The sequence below is a fragment of the Toxorhynchites rutilus genome, chromosome 2, assembly GCF_029784135.1.
Source record: "Toxorhynchites rutilus septentrionalis strain SRP chromosome 2, ASM2978413v1, whole genome shotgun sequence".
In the NCBI taxonomy this organism is placed as follows: domain Eukaryota; kingdom Metazoa; phylum Arthropoda; class Insecta; order Diptera; family Culicidae; genus Toxorhynchites; species Toxorhynchites rutilus.
In genome coordinates this window covers 336021050-336039493 of record NC_073745.1, presented here as the reverse complement: position 1 = coordinate 336039493, position 18444 = coordinate 336021050, and the positions used below count along the sequence as shown (strand labels likewise).

Below are 18444 nucleotides of genomic sequence, written 5' to 3'. Positions count from 1 at the left end.
ATTCTGCACAGACCTGAAGCTGTGATAATCTGAGGTTGTAATAACCGGTTAGTTTAGCTGGTGAGATAGGACCTCCCAGCCAGATTTCAAAATATTTTATTGTGTAATTTATAGTGAAATGAAGTTTTGCGTTGGCCTGATGGGAAGATTACGCCTATCACATAGGCTAAATCACGATGTTTGTCCTTGATCGCTACCTTCAATTTGTTCATTTGCTAGCAGTACTTATGGGAATTTATCGACTGGTTACTTGGTAGAAAGTTATTGTACAGGCACTAATTCTGTAATTGTGCAATACCAAATGAAATCTAACTGAAAATGCATATTTTAAAAACATGTATTTTTGATTCGAACGAAAGTTTGTATTCCGTTTGGGTTGGAGGAAATATGAGTTTTCCACAGCATTTGGGAATTTTTTGACTGGAGTGTAACTTTTGATAATGGCATATCGATTTTAGTGGGAGAAATCTTTGATAATTCATATTTCAAAAACTATGAGTCGTATCGGAAAATAGTGTCTTAGAAAGAGTTATAGAGTATTGAAGTCAAAACGTGAAAAAATATACACTGAGAAAAAAAAATTAGTACTCTTTTTTTATTTACAAAAAAACTTTAATTAGCAATATCTAAAATACATATTTTTCAATTTTTTAAAAAAATTTTCTTATAAAATAAAAGACATGTGGAAAATTTAAAAAATGAGTCCAAGTTGGTAAAACTATTTTTATGAACTTTGTGGAACATAGAATTTTTATGATATTTCGAAGCTTCGAGTTTTTGTATGTTTGCAATAAATTTCAGCCACAAATTATGAATCCTGATGTGATTTAAAACAAAAAAGCTCTTTATCAATCTGCTTCTAAATGCAGCCATTCTCGAGATATTTAAAATTATCGCTACGTTTTGTATTAATCCACATGTCGTCAAATGTTTTCAACGTAATTCCTAAACATATATTTTTACCATAAAGATGTATTTGGAAAAGTTGTTGAAAATTAAAAGCAAATTCATAAAATTTCATGAACATGGCGGTATAATGCGACAAACATATTAAAAGAGCCTATTTATTATAAAAAAGGCAATAAATTAAAAATATTTTTTTTAATATCTCGAGAATGGCTGCATCAAGAAGGAGATTGATGAAGAGCTTTTTTGTTCTGAATCACATTGGAATTCATAATTTGTGCCCAAAAAGTATTGTTACCATACACAAATTCCAAGTTTCAAAAATTCATAAAAATTCGATGTTCCACAAAGTTCGTCAAAAATAGTTTTACCACCTTGTACCCATTTTTTGAATTTTCTACATGACTTCGTTTTTGTATGAAAAAATGAAAAATAAATAAATATATAAATTAAAATGTTAAATTGAAAAAGACAATAAATTAGAAATGTTTTTTCAAATATCTCGAGATTGACTACACCGACACTCTGTCCAACTTCTATAAGACCACTCTGATTCTATTTCGTAGCAACACAAACAGTTAAAATTTGAACAAGATTGTAGACTGCTTAGAATAAAGTATATTTAACGTCAATTCCATTCAAAAGAGTTGTTTGTTTATTTATTGTGCTTAAATATGATAATTTCAGCTGTCCAGTTTCTATAAGACCACTTCAAAATTCATAAGTATTTACAATGAAAAATTAAAACGACAGGCTGATTTACAAGTCAATAATTGGCAATATTGCCATTTCGGCTAATAACCTGGAAAATTCATGATGGAATTGAAATTGCGACCTTGAGATCTTCAATCGTGGTGTACCGTTTTCTCTCAGTGTAGATGATAAGTTGTCCTAATAGTTCCTGATAAGTTGTCAGCAGCGATAATGTGACGTATAGAAGCTGTAGGAAAAATTATCATAACAAACCAGAACAACAGGAGAACTAACGTGTAGTGAAATAGTCAAAAAAAAATAAAGTATAGTAGAATTCAGGCGAAATTTGACAAAAACTTATAATCTAGTTCTAAACCTACTTACGAACTAGATAATGTAAAATTACTTATACAGGGAAACTTCGATATAACGTACCCTCGTTATAACGTACATTTTACCTCGATATAACGTACACATTTCCAAAGTGTAAACGACATTTTTGATCAATTTTTTTTCTGATAGGACAATGAATTATCTGTATTGTGATGCTAAAACAAGTTTTGTACCTTCAATCAATCCTGAAATACGGCTGGTTTTGTGATTCCGGATTCTAAATGAATCAAGCTTTAATCAACAGTACGAAGGGAAACATCATGAGACAGGCTGGCTTCGTCTACTGATTGAAGTTATTCATTAACTTTACTAAAACAGCAACACAATAATGTATTATAGACTACGTTTGTGAGTACTTTATTATGCTTCGATATAACGTACAATTCGATACAACGTACAATTTTGAAAGTGAAATGTACGTTATATCGAAGTTTACCTGTATTAATATCTTACGCTAGAGCCTAATTATACTATTAAACCTACAAATTACTTAGGATCTAGATTTAACCTAAAATTCGACGGTGAATTGAAAGGCCAACCAATTGAACGGGCCACTGAAATGTAAAAAAATGAAATTATAATGCTATCTGAAATTAATGCCGAATTAGTTTGTAGTTTTACGCAGTTGAATAAAACTCACAACAGGAATCAGTGCGTTGCCTTTCTTTGCTGACGTAACAGTCATATTTGATGAAAAAATCCTTTTACGCATATGTTTGAATTTCAACAATGGGAGAGTTATAGAACTTTTTGTTTGTTTCGGACTCTGTTGCCCCAAACTTGCGCTACATGAAAAATACGCTATAGAAGACGATTCTTTTGCTTTAATTAGAAAGACGAGAAAATTTAGTACAGGATATAGTTGTGAAACATCTAAATTATTGGATTCAAATAACATTTTGGAAGAGTTAGTAATATTTATTAATGTTATCCTAAAAATTAATATTGAACTTAATTGTTTCTATCAATTAAATTTAACCTCGCTCACCGTTCTACAATTTGTTACTTAACACCCAACTTCTATCTTTCTTAATTTCGCAGCAATATCGATATAACAATTCTTGGTGAAAATCCAACCAAAATCTTCAAAAATCATGATTTTGACCCCAATGTACATGTAAAAGCCACTTGATTTACAAATACTAAAAAAAAAAATACAAATAATTGTAATTACTGATTGTGTTTGTTTCATATAGTTTACATGGTCTCGGGATCAATGCACAATTGCCCAGGAAGTGCATTTAAGTGGAAATTAGCATCTAGAACTCGACGGTGATTCCCTAGACAAAAATTGTCTTCGACAAAGTTGTTACATATGATAAAGCGCTCATTTTGATGTTGTCTAAAATAGGGTTATCAAAATTTTGGATGAAATAAAAAATCTAACTTTCTTATCTGTATAGATAGAGGTAAATATGGTTCGGCAATGTTTTAGCCCCAGTTATTTTAAGCAAATTTGTAGAACAATTTTTTTTCTATCTCTTGAAATAACCGACATAGCACTTTTTTCTAAGTTGCGTTAGGGTCACCATAAAAAAAGGTTTTTTTTGTTCTAACTTTTCTATTGCAAGTTTTACATGCAAAATTTCTTCAGAAGACTTTCAGAGCTTACTAAGACAAACATTTTGTGATGCAGAATTTGTCAATATCGTAACCCTACTCAAAGTTATTGATATTATTCACATTTATTTATTCACAAAAAATACGCTCTCTTCATTCACGTGTCATTCTAAAGGGTGTGTCACATCAAATTGCATCACGGAAAAAACGCTGTAGAAATTTAATTTTTAGGAATTATATCTTCAGCTTTCGCTTATAATCAGATAAGAGTGTATAGATCACGTTGGCCATGCTTCACTGTCAATTTTTCGTAAATTTGGAAAAATGTCGTCGAACGAAAAAGAGCGTCGTGAATTAATCCTGTGCACTCATTTCGAGAATCCGGAGTTGTCACATCGGGACATCGGTAAGATGCTGGGAATCGTCCAATCCACGGTCAGCAGAGTACTAAAACGATACTTCGAGAACCTAACCATCGACCGGAAGGTGAAGAACGGCAAAAATGGATGCTCCGTCAGTGAAAAAGATCACAAGCGCGTAGTTAAGCAGTTTAGACGTGATCCGAGAAGTTCGGTCCGGGATGTCGCCAATAAGCTGAATTTGTCAAGTTCATTCGTCCAGCGGACCAAGCAGCGGGAGGGCCTGCGTACATACAAGGTTCAGAAGGCTCCTAACCGCGACGAAAGGCAAAACATGGTGGGGAAGACGTGAGCCCGGAAGCTGTACACCGAAATGCTGACGAAGCCGCATTGCCTGGTAATGGACGACGAAACCTACGCCAAAGCGGACTTTCGTCAGCTGCCGGGCCTGTTGTTCTTCTCCGCAGAGGACAAATTCAGAGTTCCGGAGGAGATTCGCAAGCAGAAACTATCCAAGTTTGCCAAAAAGTACATGGTGTGGCAAGCGATCTGCTCTTGCGGAAAGCGGAGCGCCCCCTTCGTGATCACCGGCACGGTAAACGGGCAGGTTTACCTTAAGGAGTGCCTATAGAAGCGCTTATTACCACTATTGAAGCAGCACGAGGGCCCGACCATCTTCTAGCCTGATCTCGCTTCGTGCCACTATTCAAAGGACGTGTTGGAGTGGTACGAAGCCAACGGGGTCACCTTCGTGCCAAAGGAAATGAACCCGCCCAACGCGCCGGAGCTTCGCCCAATAGAGAAATATTGGGCGATTATGAAGCAGGCCCTCCGGAAGAACCCAAAAGTTGTCAAATCGGAGGCGAACTTCAAGAGAAAATGGATTTCTGTTAAAAAAAAACTACAACCTGACGTTGTACAGAACCTTATGGACGGGGTAAAGAGGAAGGTGCGAGCATACGGGCTTGGGCTCGAAGTATCAATAAAAAGAAAATGCCAAAAGTTGTTTAATAGTTTCTATTTTACTGTCTAAAATTTTCAAAAGGATCGGTCTACTGGGCGAATTTCTACAGCGTTTTTTCCGTGATGCAATTTGATGTGACACACCCTTTATTTGGGATAAACATAAACATATTCATTGACAACCTTCGAATGAGCATACTTGACTCTACATAACTACTACACACTAAAATTGAAATCATGAGTTTTTGGGTGAAAAAGCATCATTATCTTCAAGTAGGATTAAGATACTGACAAGTTCTGCATCAAATAATGTTTGTCTTAATAAGCTCCAAAAGTCGTTCTAATACAATTTTGATATAGGATTTGAAATACAAAAGTTAGAGCAAAAAAACCCTCGTTCTTTCATGGTCACCCTAATGAAACCTAGAATAAAAAGCGCTATATCGGATATTTCGAGAGATGGAATAAAACTTTGTTCTACAAAGCTGCTTAAAATAATTGAGGCTACAATATTGCCGAACTATATTTGCCTCTATCTATGAAGATAAGAAAGTTAGATTTTTTATTTCATCGAAAATTTCGGCCACCCTATTTTCGATGACATGAGCGTCCTATGAAATGTAACAACTTTGTCGAAGACAGTTTTTGTCTAGAGAATATAGATCTTCCATAGAGTTGTATTCTATCTAAGTTGCGTTAGGGTCACCATGGAAAAAAAACGAGTTTTTTTGCTCTAACTTTTATATTTCAACCTCTACATCAAAATTGTCTTGGAACGATTTTTAGAGCTCATCCTGACCAACAATTAGCTATGCAGAACTTGTCAATATCTTAATACTACTCAAAGTTATTGACGGGTTTTCACCCAAAAATTCATTTTGAGTTTACTCAAATACAAAAAATAACATAATTTTGGAAATCTCACATTATGTATTCTCTTTCAAATGCCTTCAACGAACATTTTTTATATTTTCCCCAAAAAGAATGACAAGCGAATTAAGAGAGCGTATTTTTTGGGAAGAAATATCGATAACTTTGAGTAGAGTTGAGATATTGAGAAAGTTCAGCATCGCAAAATATTTCTCTTAGTAAGCTCCAAAAATCTTCTGAAGACAGTTTGCGTGTAAAATTTGCAATTTAAAAGTTAGAACAAAAAAAAAACAGTTTTTTTGATGGTGACCTTAACGCAACTTAGAAAAAAGCACTATATCGGTTATTTCAAGAGATAAAAAAAACTTTGTTTTAGAAAGTTTTCTTAAATAACTGGAGCAATAACACTGTAGAGCTATGTTTACGTCTATGTATGAAGATAAGAAAGTTAGAATTTTTATTTCTTCGTAATTGTTGGTCACCCTAGTTTTGACAACATCAAAATTAGCGCTCTATCATGTGCGACAACTTTGTCGAAGACAGTTATTGTCTAGAGAATAACTGTCGAGTTCTAGATGCAAATTTCCACTTAAATGCATCTCCTGGACCATTGTGCAATGGCGCTATATCGGTATCGATACCTGCAAATGATGGTAAAATTAAGTCTTTAACCCAAATAATGTCAGGGTTTTGAATATTAAATTATTTATAACATTAAAGTTCAGTAAATTCACATGTTTGCAATTTGGATCATGCGTAGAAACTTGTTTCATATTCCGAACACTAATTTTAATGAAAATTTCTGCATCAAATATCATTTTATTTCATTCATTTATTGTAGATCTCTACCATTTCTAAAACTTAACATGAAAACAACAAACAAAATAGTTGAAAAAACTACCAAAGCTAAAAAATTAACGATGCTTGTTTTTGATAAAATTTGCTAATAAATTATAGACTGTATCGATACATGTAAATGATGTAAAAATGAAGGCTATAACCCAAATAATTTCAGGATTTTGATTATTCAATTATTTATAACAATAAAGTTTAGTAAATTTACATTTGAAAATGAAGTGTTCGGAATTTGAATCATGCGTAGACACTTGATTCATATTCCAAACACTACTTCAATACAGGTCGGACTCGATTATATGTAATTCGATTATATACAATTTTGGACTCGATTATATACAGTTTTGAAAAAAAATATATTTTTTTATGTCAAATATGACTTATTTCAAGAAGAAATGTAACCTTTCAACGTTAAGGTGAAATTAAAGTGGGGTAAAAATCGTGATTTTTGAAGGTTTTGCCTGAATTTCCCCCAGGAATTGTTTATATCGATATTGCAGCCAAATTAAGAAAGATGTGTTAAAAAACAATTTGTTGAGAAAATAGAGAGCTTCATTTTAATTGATGGGAACAATTTAGTGTTAATATTATTTTTTAGGGTAAAATTATCAATAACGCATAAAAAATTATTAACATTTAAGTTTTTCACTTCCAAAATGTTATTAAAATCCACTAAGTTAGATGTTCCACTGCTATATCCTGTGCTATATTTTTTCTCATCTTTCAAATGAAAGCAACAGAATTGTCTTCCGACGCGTACTTTTTAATGTAGAGCCAGTTTGAGGTAACAGAGTCCGAAACAAAAAAAAAAGTTCTATAACTCTGTCATTGTTGAAATTCTAATATATGCGTAGAAGGATTTTTCTCATCAAATATGATCTTCTATCACCTTCTGAGAGAATCTGGATATTTTTTTTTCATACGAGATAGGTGTTTTCTGACTTTAAGGGGATTAATCAAAAATTAAATTCTTCTTTTTTATTCAATAAAAGAAAAATACATGCAAAAATAAAAACGAATAGCAAAAAATGTTTTGCAAATGTTTTCATTACAGGTATACCTCGATTTTACGGACACTTTTTTTTCAAATTCATTTTTTCATCCGAATGGTACATATTGCTCGGCATTTCGTCTATCCTATTTGCGTTGACAACACTAACTTCGTGTTGCGCCATTTGGAAAAGAAAGTTATAATGGATTTTCAAGATGAAATTAACACACTTTTAAAATAAATATTATGAATAAAAATGAACTTTTTCGTACCATTCTACAATCATCTTGAAAATATACTGATTCTTTGCAAACAAAACATAGTACGCTTGTGCACGATTTGTGAAATCTATTCAAGAAAACATTCTATGATGCAATACTACTGAAATTATTGAGAGAGTGCATAATTCATTCAGGCTCTTGGGATCATTCTTTCTATTCAACATTTCAGATAAACAATCCCTCTTCCACTTTCTGCCGTACTGTTTTAAACCACTCACCTAAACAACTTAGTGACCAAACTGGCGCACCTAATTCCATAGATCTGCCATAGTTAGGTAGGTGTGGCAAAGACAGCTAAATTTGCAGCACACCTTAACTTGGGAATCATATCCTTGCGAATACTTGCGAATAAACCAGCCATTGATTTGACGTATTATATCGGAAGTAACTTCACGTAGCTACTCAAATTGGATTTGTAATAGTTTAATGGTAAAAACGGTTTCTAAACACACTGATATAGTCTCGAAAGAAAAGAAGAACCGGAAGGGCATTCTTCTGACAGATAAAGTGAAGATTATCCATGATCTGGAGAATGGAATTGCAGTTCAAGAGATAATGAAAAGTACCGCATTAGATCACGATCTACCATCTCCCTTGAATGGCGTTAACGTTCCCTGTGGAACTTTTGCCATCTCAACGTATGCATTAACTAGCGTCATTTATTAATACTTAGTTGAGATTTTCTAAGCCAAATAACACGCCTTGAATGTATTCCGAGGGGCAAGCTCTAGAATACGCGTGATCACAGTGCAAGTCGAAGGAAATTTCTTTGACGAAAAAATCCCCCGGCCAGAACGGGAATCGAACCCGAACACCCGGCATGATAATGTGAGACGCTCACCACTCGGCCACGGGTGCACACGATCTATCATCTACACTATTCGAAAATCTAAAGTTAAGATAATGAACAATATTGCAACCATTCATGGAAACATTGGTATGGAATTTAAAGTTTTATAAAAAAAAATCGAAATTTTTTTTCGATTTATTCACAGCACACCGCAAAAACTTCAAACAAGCTAGTTACCCAAAGGTGGATGAAGCATTGTACCTTTGGTGTCTGCAACAAAGACAACGCCACATTGCGGTGAGCCAAGAAATGCTCCAAATTCAATCAGTTAAATTTTTCAACGAATTGGTAGGTGAGTCTAATTTTGGAAGTGTAACCTCTACTTCCAAAATTAGACTCACCTACCAATTCGTTGAAAAATTTAACTGATTGAATTTGGAGCATTTCTTGGCTCACCGGAATGTGGCGTTGTCTTTGTTGCAGAAACCAAAGGTACAATACTTCATCCACCTTTGGGTAACTAGCTTGTTCATCAAGATCAAGAGATATGAAATTCGCCTACTCAAAATTACGGGCGAAAAATTGCCCGGCAATATGGCTGCAATTGAGGACTACATCAAGAAGTTCTCTACAGAAATGCAAATAAGAAACTTATGCCCGAGTCAGATTTTTTATGCCGATGAGAGCGGTCTATATTTTAAAAGCACTCCCACAAATACTTACGTTGATAAAGATTCAGTAGGGGCACCAGGAAAGAAAACTATCAAAGAACGTTTGACTTTTATGCCATGTTCTAACATGGACGGTACATTGAAGTTACCTCTGATGGTCATCGGGAACTATCTTAATCCTCGATCATTGAAGAATATGAAGGAGCTGCCTGTTTTCTACACAACATCCAAGAACGCTTGGATGACACGTAATTTATTCAAAACTTGGTTTTTTGACCATTTTGTGCCACAGGTCCGAAATTTTTTAAAACAATGTCCCCGCTTGTCCACGGAGAGGGGGGAGGGGGTATTGATCGAGTCCACGTGGACAGCAAGAAATTTTTTTTTAAATACAACTACCTGTGTTCTGATAAAAATATACGTGGAATTAGGTAGCTGATTCGGAATATTTCAGGAGGTGATAAAGGATCATATTTGATGAAAAAATTCTACGCATTTGGTCTATTCTCAATTTAGAAAGTACGCTACTCAGAATAATTATGCAACTCATTTAAAAGATAAGAAAATTTTGCGTAGAATGTATTTGTAAAACATTTGAATTAAAGGAACCAACTAACTTTTAGAGGTAAAGATGAAACTTAAATTTTTGTGCTTATATATGTTTATATGCATGATAAACTGGATTTTCCTCAAATGCACGATAAACTGAATTGTTTCTATCAACCAAATTGAAGCTGTCCAACCATTCTACAATTCTTTCTTTGACACTAAATTGTTATCCTTCTTTTTATCTTGCAAAATTTAAATGATTCACAACATAATTTATGCACAATTTTCTCAAATAAAAGCAATTGAATCGTGCTAAGCAGCGTAATTTTTGAATTAAAGTCAGTTTAAGGCAAAAAACGGTCTCAAGGATAGTTCAATAACTCTTTCATAGATGAGATTTGACCATAAGTGTGGAAGATTTTTTTCATCAAATACGATCCTCTATCACCTGAAATATTTCGGATCAGTTACCTAACAACTTGTATATAACAATATTTCAAACAGATATAATAGTATTCGATATTCTATTCAATTTATGAGAAAGTTTTCTCAGCAGTTTAACCCATTAACGACGAAGCTGTAAAAATTATTTTTTTTAACGAACTCCATTGGAGTTATTTTGTTTATTGGCGTTACAGAAACCCAAATCTTCAAGAAATATTTTTTTCCGTTCTTCGGTTTTCCGGAAAATGACAAAAAACCGAAAAATCGCCAAACAAAAACAATGGCTAAAACTTACATTTATGATCCTGTAGGAGGTTCAACCCAATTGTTTTTTTTTCAACATCACAATGTGTGTTCTTTTATCAAAGTAATACTGTAAGAAAGTTTAAATATTTTTTCATTTTAGAAGGCTATGTTTTTTAGGTTCCCGGAATAAATCGCCACAGAAAACGACTGCAACAGAAACCACCGCTTATAAAATGTGTAGTAGGCTATAAATATTGTGGCGCGGTATTGTATTTCAAAACAAGAATTAACCGGGCAAACGTATCGCCCCAGGCAAACGTAACGCCCCGGGCAGACGTATACCGTCCGACGCTCGCTAGAGCTCGGTCGGACATTGCTAAAGGATCGTATCCTATGTTTCAAACTAACCGGGCAATCAGTGGATCCCAGGTTTGCGTGCGAGACACCGCCGCTTCCGACGGCGGGTCGGCGGTGGACTCGGATTGCGTCATCTTGGCGGCATGGGCCGCCTCGATTCCTTATCCTCGCCAAATGGGGACTTCGTCCCCATTACATTGTCCTCAGAATAAATTTCGAAAAACGAGAACAAGAGAATAAATTTATAATAGAAATGTGAGGCACATGATGTTTTTCCCGCGCCAAATATTTCTAGCCTACTACACTTTTTCTAAGCGGTTGTTTCTGTTGCAGTTGTTTACTGTGGCGATTTATTCCGGTCACCGTTTTTTATTAGGTTGTGTGAGGTTATGTACTTTACGCACATAGTTGCTTTAATCTGAATTTATTGTCCAATAAAGTTATACAAAATCGAATGAAATTGATGGTAAGTTATATCTAATAAATTGAGCTATCATTTGATGCCAAAACCTTACCATATGGCAGCTTTCCAAAGCCATGAACAACTATCGAAGATGCTGTTCGATTTTTCGAACGCTTGGCCTGAAATGGGCTAAACATTTCTTCATGTTTTTGAAGAATCAATTAACTTTGCTATTAAATTAATTGATTTCTCAAAAACTTATTTCAATCGGGCATTTGCACCAAAAATGTGCAAATTTAAAAAAAAAGGAGGATCGGCCCAGCGTCTGATTAATTGTTCTTTAGTAAACTGTTTGAATTTGATAAGTGATGTTTTGATGAGGATTTTAGCGCAGGAGACCCAAAGAGCAATACAAATAATTTTTCGGGCAAGGTTAGTGAAAAAAATCAATGAGTCGTGAGTTTTCTGATGTATACACCGATTCTGCATTCCGTCGGACTTGTATTCCGTTCGAAACCATTATTTCGTTCGAGAAATAATTTTGCATTCCCTATTCTTTGCCCATTTAATGTTCGAAGAGAAACAGATTGAACGAAATGCAAGAACAACTTGAACGGAATACAGAATGGAATTTTATCAAGTCGATCGAAATACAGAATAGGGGTGGTAGTTTTTTCCCGCAAACATTTTGAAAGCCATCTAGACACTCAATGAAGAATGGTCAATAAGCAGTTGAAAAATTAAAAAATATACATTGAAAATATTTCTGTTGCGGCACACGTCACGTTATTATGCATTGTATCTATATATTGCGGCACACGCCACATCAGTATCATTCCATACAACAATTATAAGCATTGTATGTACCCAAAACCCAATTCATTTAAAACAAGAGGATTAGCGTAGGTCATTCCCATCTAATCCCTATCGTATTGTCTCGAAGGATAGGATATAGAAGCAAATCCAGAAAATCTGCCCTATATAAAGCGATGAGATATCCAGCACACTCTCTTACTCTGCTTCAAGTTAGATAGCGTAAAACATCATCGAAAGTGTCTCATCTGTGTTGTGATATCAGAAATAAAATTATTATATCGGAATTAAAATTAGTTGAAATAAACCCGGACTTAGAAATTACTCATACATAAAGTTTTGGTCCTTCGAACCGGATCAGTCGCTGTTACTGTCGATTCGCGAGTGATTTCTAGTAGTGACTTTCGCATTCAAGTACTGTGTGAACAAGTTAATCAAACCTGTAAAAAGGAACTTTCGTTGCGTATGCCAAGCGGCATGACAAAAAGTGAACTGTATCCGCCAATTGTGATCTATTCAAACAAACGTGCTAAAACGAACCTGCGCAAACAAATTCCGATTACTCATCGTATTGTTTCATCGTTGTGATCCCGCATAATTAGACGCGTGTGCTAGACAAGGCTTGAGTTGGCTTGGGTTACTGCGTGCATTGTGTGCGAATCTAAGCACTCACCATCAAAAGGAAGCTGCGATCAAATCATCTGAAGGAAGCTGTGAGGTAATCGTAACGGACGTCAGAAGAAGAGTACGTAAGTACTGCATGCTTTTGCATATTTCAAGAAGAATATTACGAGAAAATAAGTGGTGAAATAAAGAGTAGGTCAAGCGTTTTAATCGTGACACGTTATATCATTTATCAAGCGATCCATTTGATTAACCTGACGATTTCGATCGCCAGCATTCATCCCTGATTAGTTGGTTGTGTTGTTGCATGGTGTTATCTGGTGTTGTACAAATTGGTCATTAACTAATACAAGAAAAATCGATTACGAAAACAGAACAAAGCAAATCGCCAATTACCGAACATGTCGAATTTGAGAACGCTTAGTCGCCAGGAGCGTTTCTACTTAAACACAATGACCAATTTGAAACAATACATCGAGAATTACAATAGTAATCGAGACAAGAATCAACTGGAGGGATGGAAGCAGCGAGTTGAAACACTTTATCATGATTTCCAATCGAATCGACTTCAGATTGAAATATCATCAAGTGAGAAAGCGGATGATGATTCAGAAGATGAAACTTTCATCAAGAGTGAAGAGGTGAATCGCAGTATCCGACAACAATTCGAGAATGATTATATTTACGCCATTTCTCGCCACCGAATTACGTAAAACGAACGTGATGCCTGATAGTGTAGACCAATCAATAGTTTCTGCTGTCTTAGGTTACCAGAAATTCGACTTCCCACATTCGAAGGTTCGGTCTCAGAGTGGATAACTTTTAGAGATACCTTTAAGTCGCTCATAGATGGGAATAGCCAATTGTCCCAAATAGATAAGTTTTCGTATCTGGTGGCATCTTTGGCGAAGGATGCTAGGAAGGTGATTGAATCGGTCGAGCTCACCGCCGCTAACTATTCAGTAGCGTGGAGTTTATTGGAATCAAGATATGACAATAAAAAGCTCATAGTGAAAACGTATATTGAATCGCTGTTTGCGATAGAATCCATGAGAAAGGAAAATTATGAATCCCTCATGCGATTAATAGATGACTTTGAACGCAATCTTTGCATGATCGATAAAATGGGTGTTCCAACAGATGGCTGGAGAGTTATCCTGGCTCACATGGTATGTGATCGTCTAGATGCCGCCACGCTTAGACAGTGGGAAACTCATAATAAATCAAATGAAGTTCCCACTTACGGAGAATTAATCGCATTTCTTAAAACCCACCTTGCGGTTCTACAATCGTTGCCAACATCGAATTCTCGTTACCAGGAGTCTCACAAGATTGAACACAAACGATCACTAAAATCAAGGCTCAATAACGTTTACACCATCACCAATCCAACGAATTACACCTGCCCGTTTTGCTCCAAATCTCCACACTCGCCATTCAAATGTGAAGTTTTTCTAAAATTATCGATATCGCAACGCTTTGAGCATGTCAAGAGCAAAAACCTCTGCATCAATTGTCTATCGCCTTCTCATTTAGTTCGAAATTGTACGTCCAGTTCATGCAGAGTCTGTAATCAAAAACACCACACCATGCTTCACCAACCCTCCAATGATCGCCCACCTACTCAGTCGAAACCACCAACACCTCTCGTTCAGAATATCGCACCGACGAATCAGAAAGCACAACCTAATTCTTCAAACCAATCCTCACAACGTTCCGTATCGTCTTCGCTAACCCAAACGCCATCAGCCTCTGCCACCGTCTCTAGCCTCGCTTCCACCACAATGGTTGGAACAAATCGGAAAGTTCCAGCAACAGTGTTACTACAAACAGCGATAGTGAAGGTTTACAATTCTAACGGTCAAATGCAGTGGGCCAGAGCATTGCTAGATCCTGCTTCACAGTTGATTCTCATTACCGAGAACCTCGTTCAAAAGCTTAAGTTGCGCCGCCATCCCGATCGTCAGGAGATCGGTGGTGTAGGCAACTCAATTATCGTTTCGCATCATACTGTCGTTGTTCGAATGGGATCCCACTGCACAGAATTTGTTATGAATGAACCATGTCATGTTTTACGAAAAATCTACCAGCTAAAAATATCGACATCTCGCTTTGGAATCTTCCTCCACATATTGTCCTAGCAGATCCAAATTTCGACAAACCTGGACCGATAGACATACTCATAGGTATGGAAAAATACTACGACTTATTACTTGATGGATGCTCCAGAATAACTCCGGAAAAGGCGATCCTTCAAAATACGGTCCTCGGTTGGGTGGTATCAGGGAAGGTTGGCAATGACTCACATCCAGCCCGAGCCCCTATAGTGGCTCATGTATGCAGCAGCGATGGGCTTGATGCTCAGTTGTCCCGATTCTGGGAAATGGAATCTTGCTGGTCTGATAGCACGCATTCCGTCGACGAAAATTTGTGTGAAGAGCATTTTGCAGCTACAACGTTTCGCAATAACACTGGTCGATTTGTGGTTACTCTTCCCAAACGACATTCGGTACTAACTGAGTTGGGTAACTGTGAAGAGATAGCAACTAGAAGGTTCATTGCCTTGGAACGCCGACTTGATACGCAGCCTGCGCTGAAAAAGGCGTACACAGCGTTCATAGACGAATACCTCAAGTTGAATCACATGAGAGAAATTACAAACGTAGAAAAACCAAAATCATCTAATCCTACCTATTTCTTACCGCACCACGGTGTTGAAAAGACAGACAGTACTACCACCAAACTGAGGGTAGTTTTCGATGCCTCTTGTCGGACAGAAACCGGAATCTCGTTGAATCAAGCTCTAATGGTGGGTCCAGTCGTCCAAGACGATCTGTTCTCCATACTTCTCCGGTTTCGAGTACATCGTTTCGCAATCATCGCAGACATCGAAAAGATGTATCGCCAGATACGTATTCACTCTTCAGACTACCCACTTCAACAAATACTATGGCGGTCTTCGTCAACAGAGCCGCTACGCACTTTTCAACTAACAACGGTGACGTACGGGACAGCTTCAGCCCCGTACTTGGCCACCAAGTGTCTACAAGTATTATCGAACCAAAATTCTGAAGTATTTCCTCTAGCCGCTTCGGTCCTCGCTAAGGACTTTTACGTGGAATAGACGTGTTGAGCGGAATAGACGACGAAGAACAAGGAAAAACACTCTGCAAGGATTTAATAAATGTGTTGCAGTCAGCCGGCTTCAGCTTACGTAAATGGGCATCAAACTCCGCCACCATACTTTCCGAAATTCCATCGGAATTGTACGACGAACGTTCGATATTCAACCTAGATTCGAATCCTCTACCCATCAAAACTTTGGGTTTACAGTGGGAACCATCCTCTGACAGATTTCGCTACACTGTTCCTAAATGGTCGCAACCAAAATCCATCTCGCGTCGTATCGTTATTTCGGATGCAGCACGACTCTATGATCCCCTCGGTTTAATTGGTCCTGTTATAGTTCTCGCAAAAATAATTATCCAAACACTTTGGCGATCCTCCAAGTACTGGGACGATCCTTTGGACGAAGATAAGCAGCGTTACTGGTTCGAATTCCGCAACAATTTGGAAGATGATTCTAGCATTTCCGTACCCCGTTGGTTAATCTGCAATGACTCCCCAACGGTCATCGAAATTCACGGCTTCTGTGATGCCTCCGAAAAGGCATACGGAGCATGTCTTTATTTGAGAACCGAATCAATAAATGGAATTCGATCAGTGTTGATGACAGCCAAATCTAAAGTAGCTCCTCTAGGAGATTCAAAAAGGCAGAAACGAGTTTGCCTTCCAAGATTGGAACTATCGTCGGCTCTTCTATTGAGTCACTTGTACACTAAAGTGAAATGCAGCGTTCCACTGACTACCAAATCATTTTTCTGGACTGATCTGGATCTGGACTGATTCAATGATTACACTTCATTGGCTTAATGCAGTTCCCTCACGTTGGAAGACGTTCGTTGCAAATCGGGTGTCAGAGGTGCAAAACTTAACAGCCGATGGTATCTGGTCGCACGTTCCCGGGATCGACAATCCTGCAGATGTAATATCACGTGGGATGCATGCTACACAACTGAAGGACACTGCATCCTGGTGGCATGGTCCTGCCTGGTTGAGCCAATCATCTCGATTCTGACCCCCTCTGAACCACAAACCGAACACAGATCTACCCACAGAAATTCTCGAAGAAAAGCCAATTGCTTTACACATAAGCCAATGTACTCCTAACGAAATATTTTATCTTCGTTCATCATTCACGGCTCTAGTCCGTATTATAGCGTTTTTGAATCGATTCATACAGAACTGTCGAACCAAGATTCCCATGAATAGAAAAATCGGATTCTTACAAACGAATGAATTGGATGAAGCCACCAAAATACTCGTTCGTTTAGCACAAGCTGAAGTTTTCTCCAAGGATATTGCAGCAATTCGGAATTATGGTCAAGTGAAAGAAAACTCCGAACTAAAATCACTATTTCCGATCGTAATTGACTCAATCATGCGGGTTGGTGGACGGCTCAGAAACGCAGCTATCTCGGAAGATCGCAAACACCCAATTATTCTTCCTGCTAGACACCCACTTACCGAATGCATTTTGTTGCATTATCACCTCAAAAACTTGCATGCTGGTCCACAATTGTTGGTAGCATGCGTTCGAGAAAGGTACTGGCCACTACGAATTCGCAATCTCGCACGGAAAATTGTACATAACTGCATAAATTGTTACCGCTGTAAGCCACATAATCTCGACCAATTAATGGGAGACTTACCACCTGAAAGAGTGACACCAACGCTGCCTTTCCTCAACACAGGCGTAGATCTGTGTGGTCCTGTCTGCTATCGCAGAATGCGTAAAACTGCCCCTGTCAAATGTTATGTTGCATTATTCGTGTGTTTCGTCACCAAGGCCGTCCATGTGGAGTTGGTGTACGACCTATGGAGATGTTAAAATTGTTGCAGAATATGAAAATCCACGTTTAAAGTACAACAAATATAATACGATTATTGAACACTTATGGATGTCTGATGAGTACTCGTAAAGTAAGCATCGGATGGGATAAGTGTTCAGTTGCTGAGGCCTTTATTGTTCTACGTTGTTTCAAATGTGGAGAATTCGGGCACAAGAGCAAAGTTTGTAGTAATGAAGATAAATGCTCAAGATGTAATGAACAACATATAACATCTGGATGCTCGTCAACTGAGTTTAAGTGCGTAAATTGTTTAAAAGTGAATCAAGAGCAAAAATTTAAATTGGACATAAACCACCCAGCTTATAGTACACAGTGTCCAGTGTATCGGAGGCTGTTAGAAAAGAAAAAAAGCAACATTTTTTCTAGTAAATAGCAACCCAAGGAAAGAAGATGTGATAGGAAGTTTGAAATGTTGTACTTCAATATAGCTGGGCTTTCTACAAATTATGTGGCAATGCGCCAACTTGTAGAAAATTTCCGTCCACGATTAGTCTTTCTTTCTGAAACTCATATTGTTGATGAGAATTCATTTGATCAATATGGCATCCCGGGTTACAAAGTTGCTTTTTGCCTTTCACATTCCAGACACACTGGAGGAGTTGCTATTTACGCAAAAGAATCGATTAAATTCAACATTCGGTTAAACGAATCTGTTGAAAATAATTGGTTCTTGGCAATTTCAGATGAAAGAGGTATGCAGATG

General features: G+C 37.0%; 1 protein-coding gene across 1 annotated transcript; it reads left to right on the top strand.

Moving 5' to 3' along the window:
• Positions 1–14357: 14357 nt before the first annotated feature.
• On the top strand, positions 14358–16674 carry LOC129767123 (uncharacterized). The gene is made up of 3 exons (XM_055767744.1): positions 14358–14751; positions 14859–15680; positions 15875–16674. The coding sequence occupies exons 1-3, from the start codon at positions 14358–14360 to the stop codon at positions 16672–16674; spliced, it is 2016 nt and encodes a 671-aa protein (XP_055623719.1).
• Positions 16675–18444: the final 1770 nt, after the last annotated feature.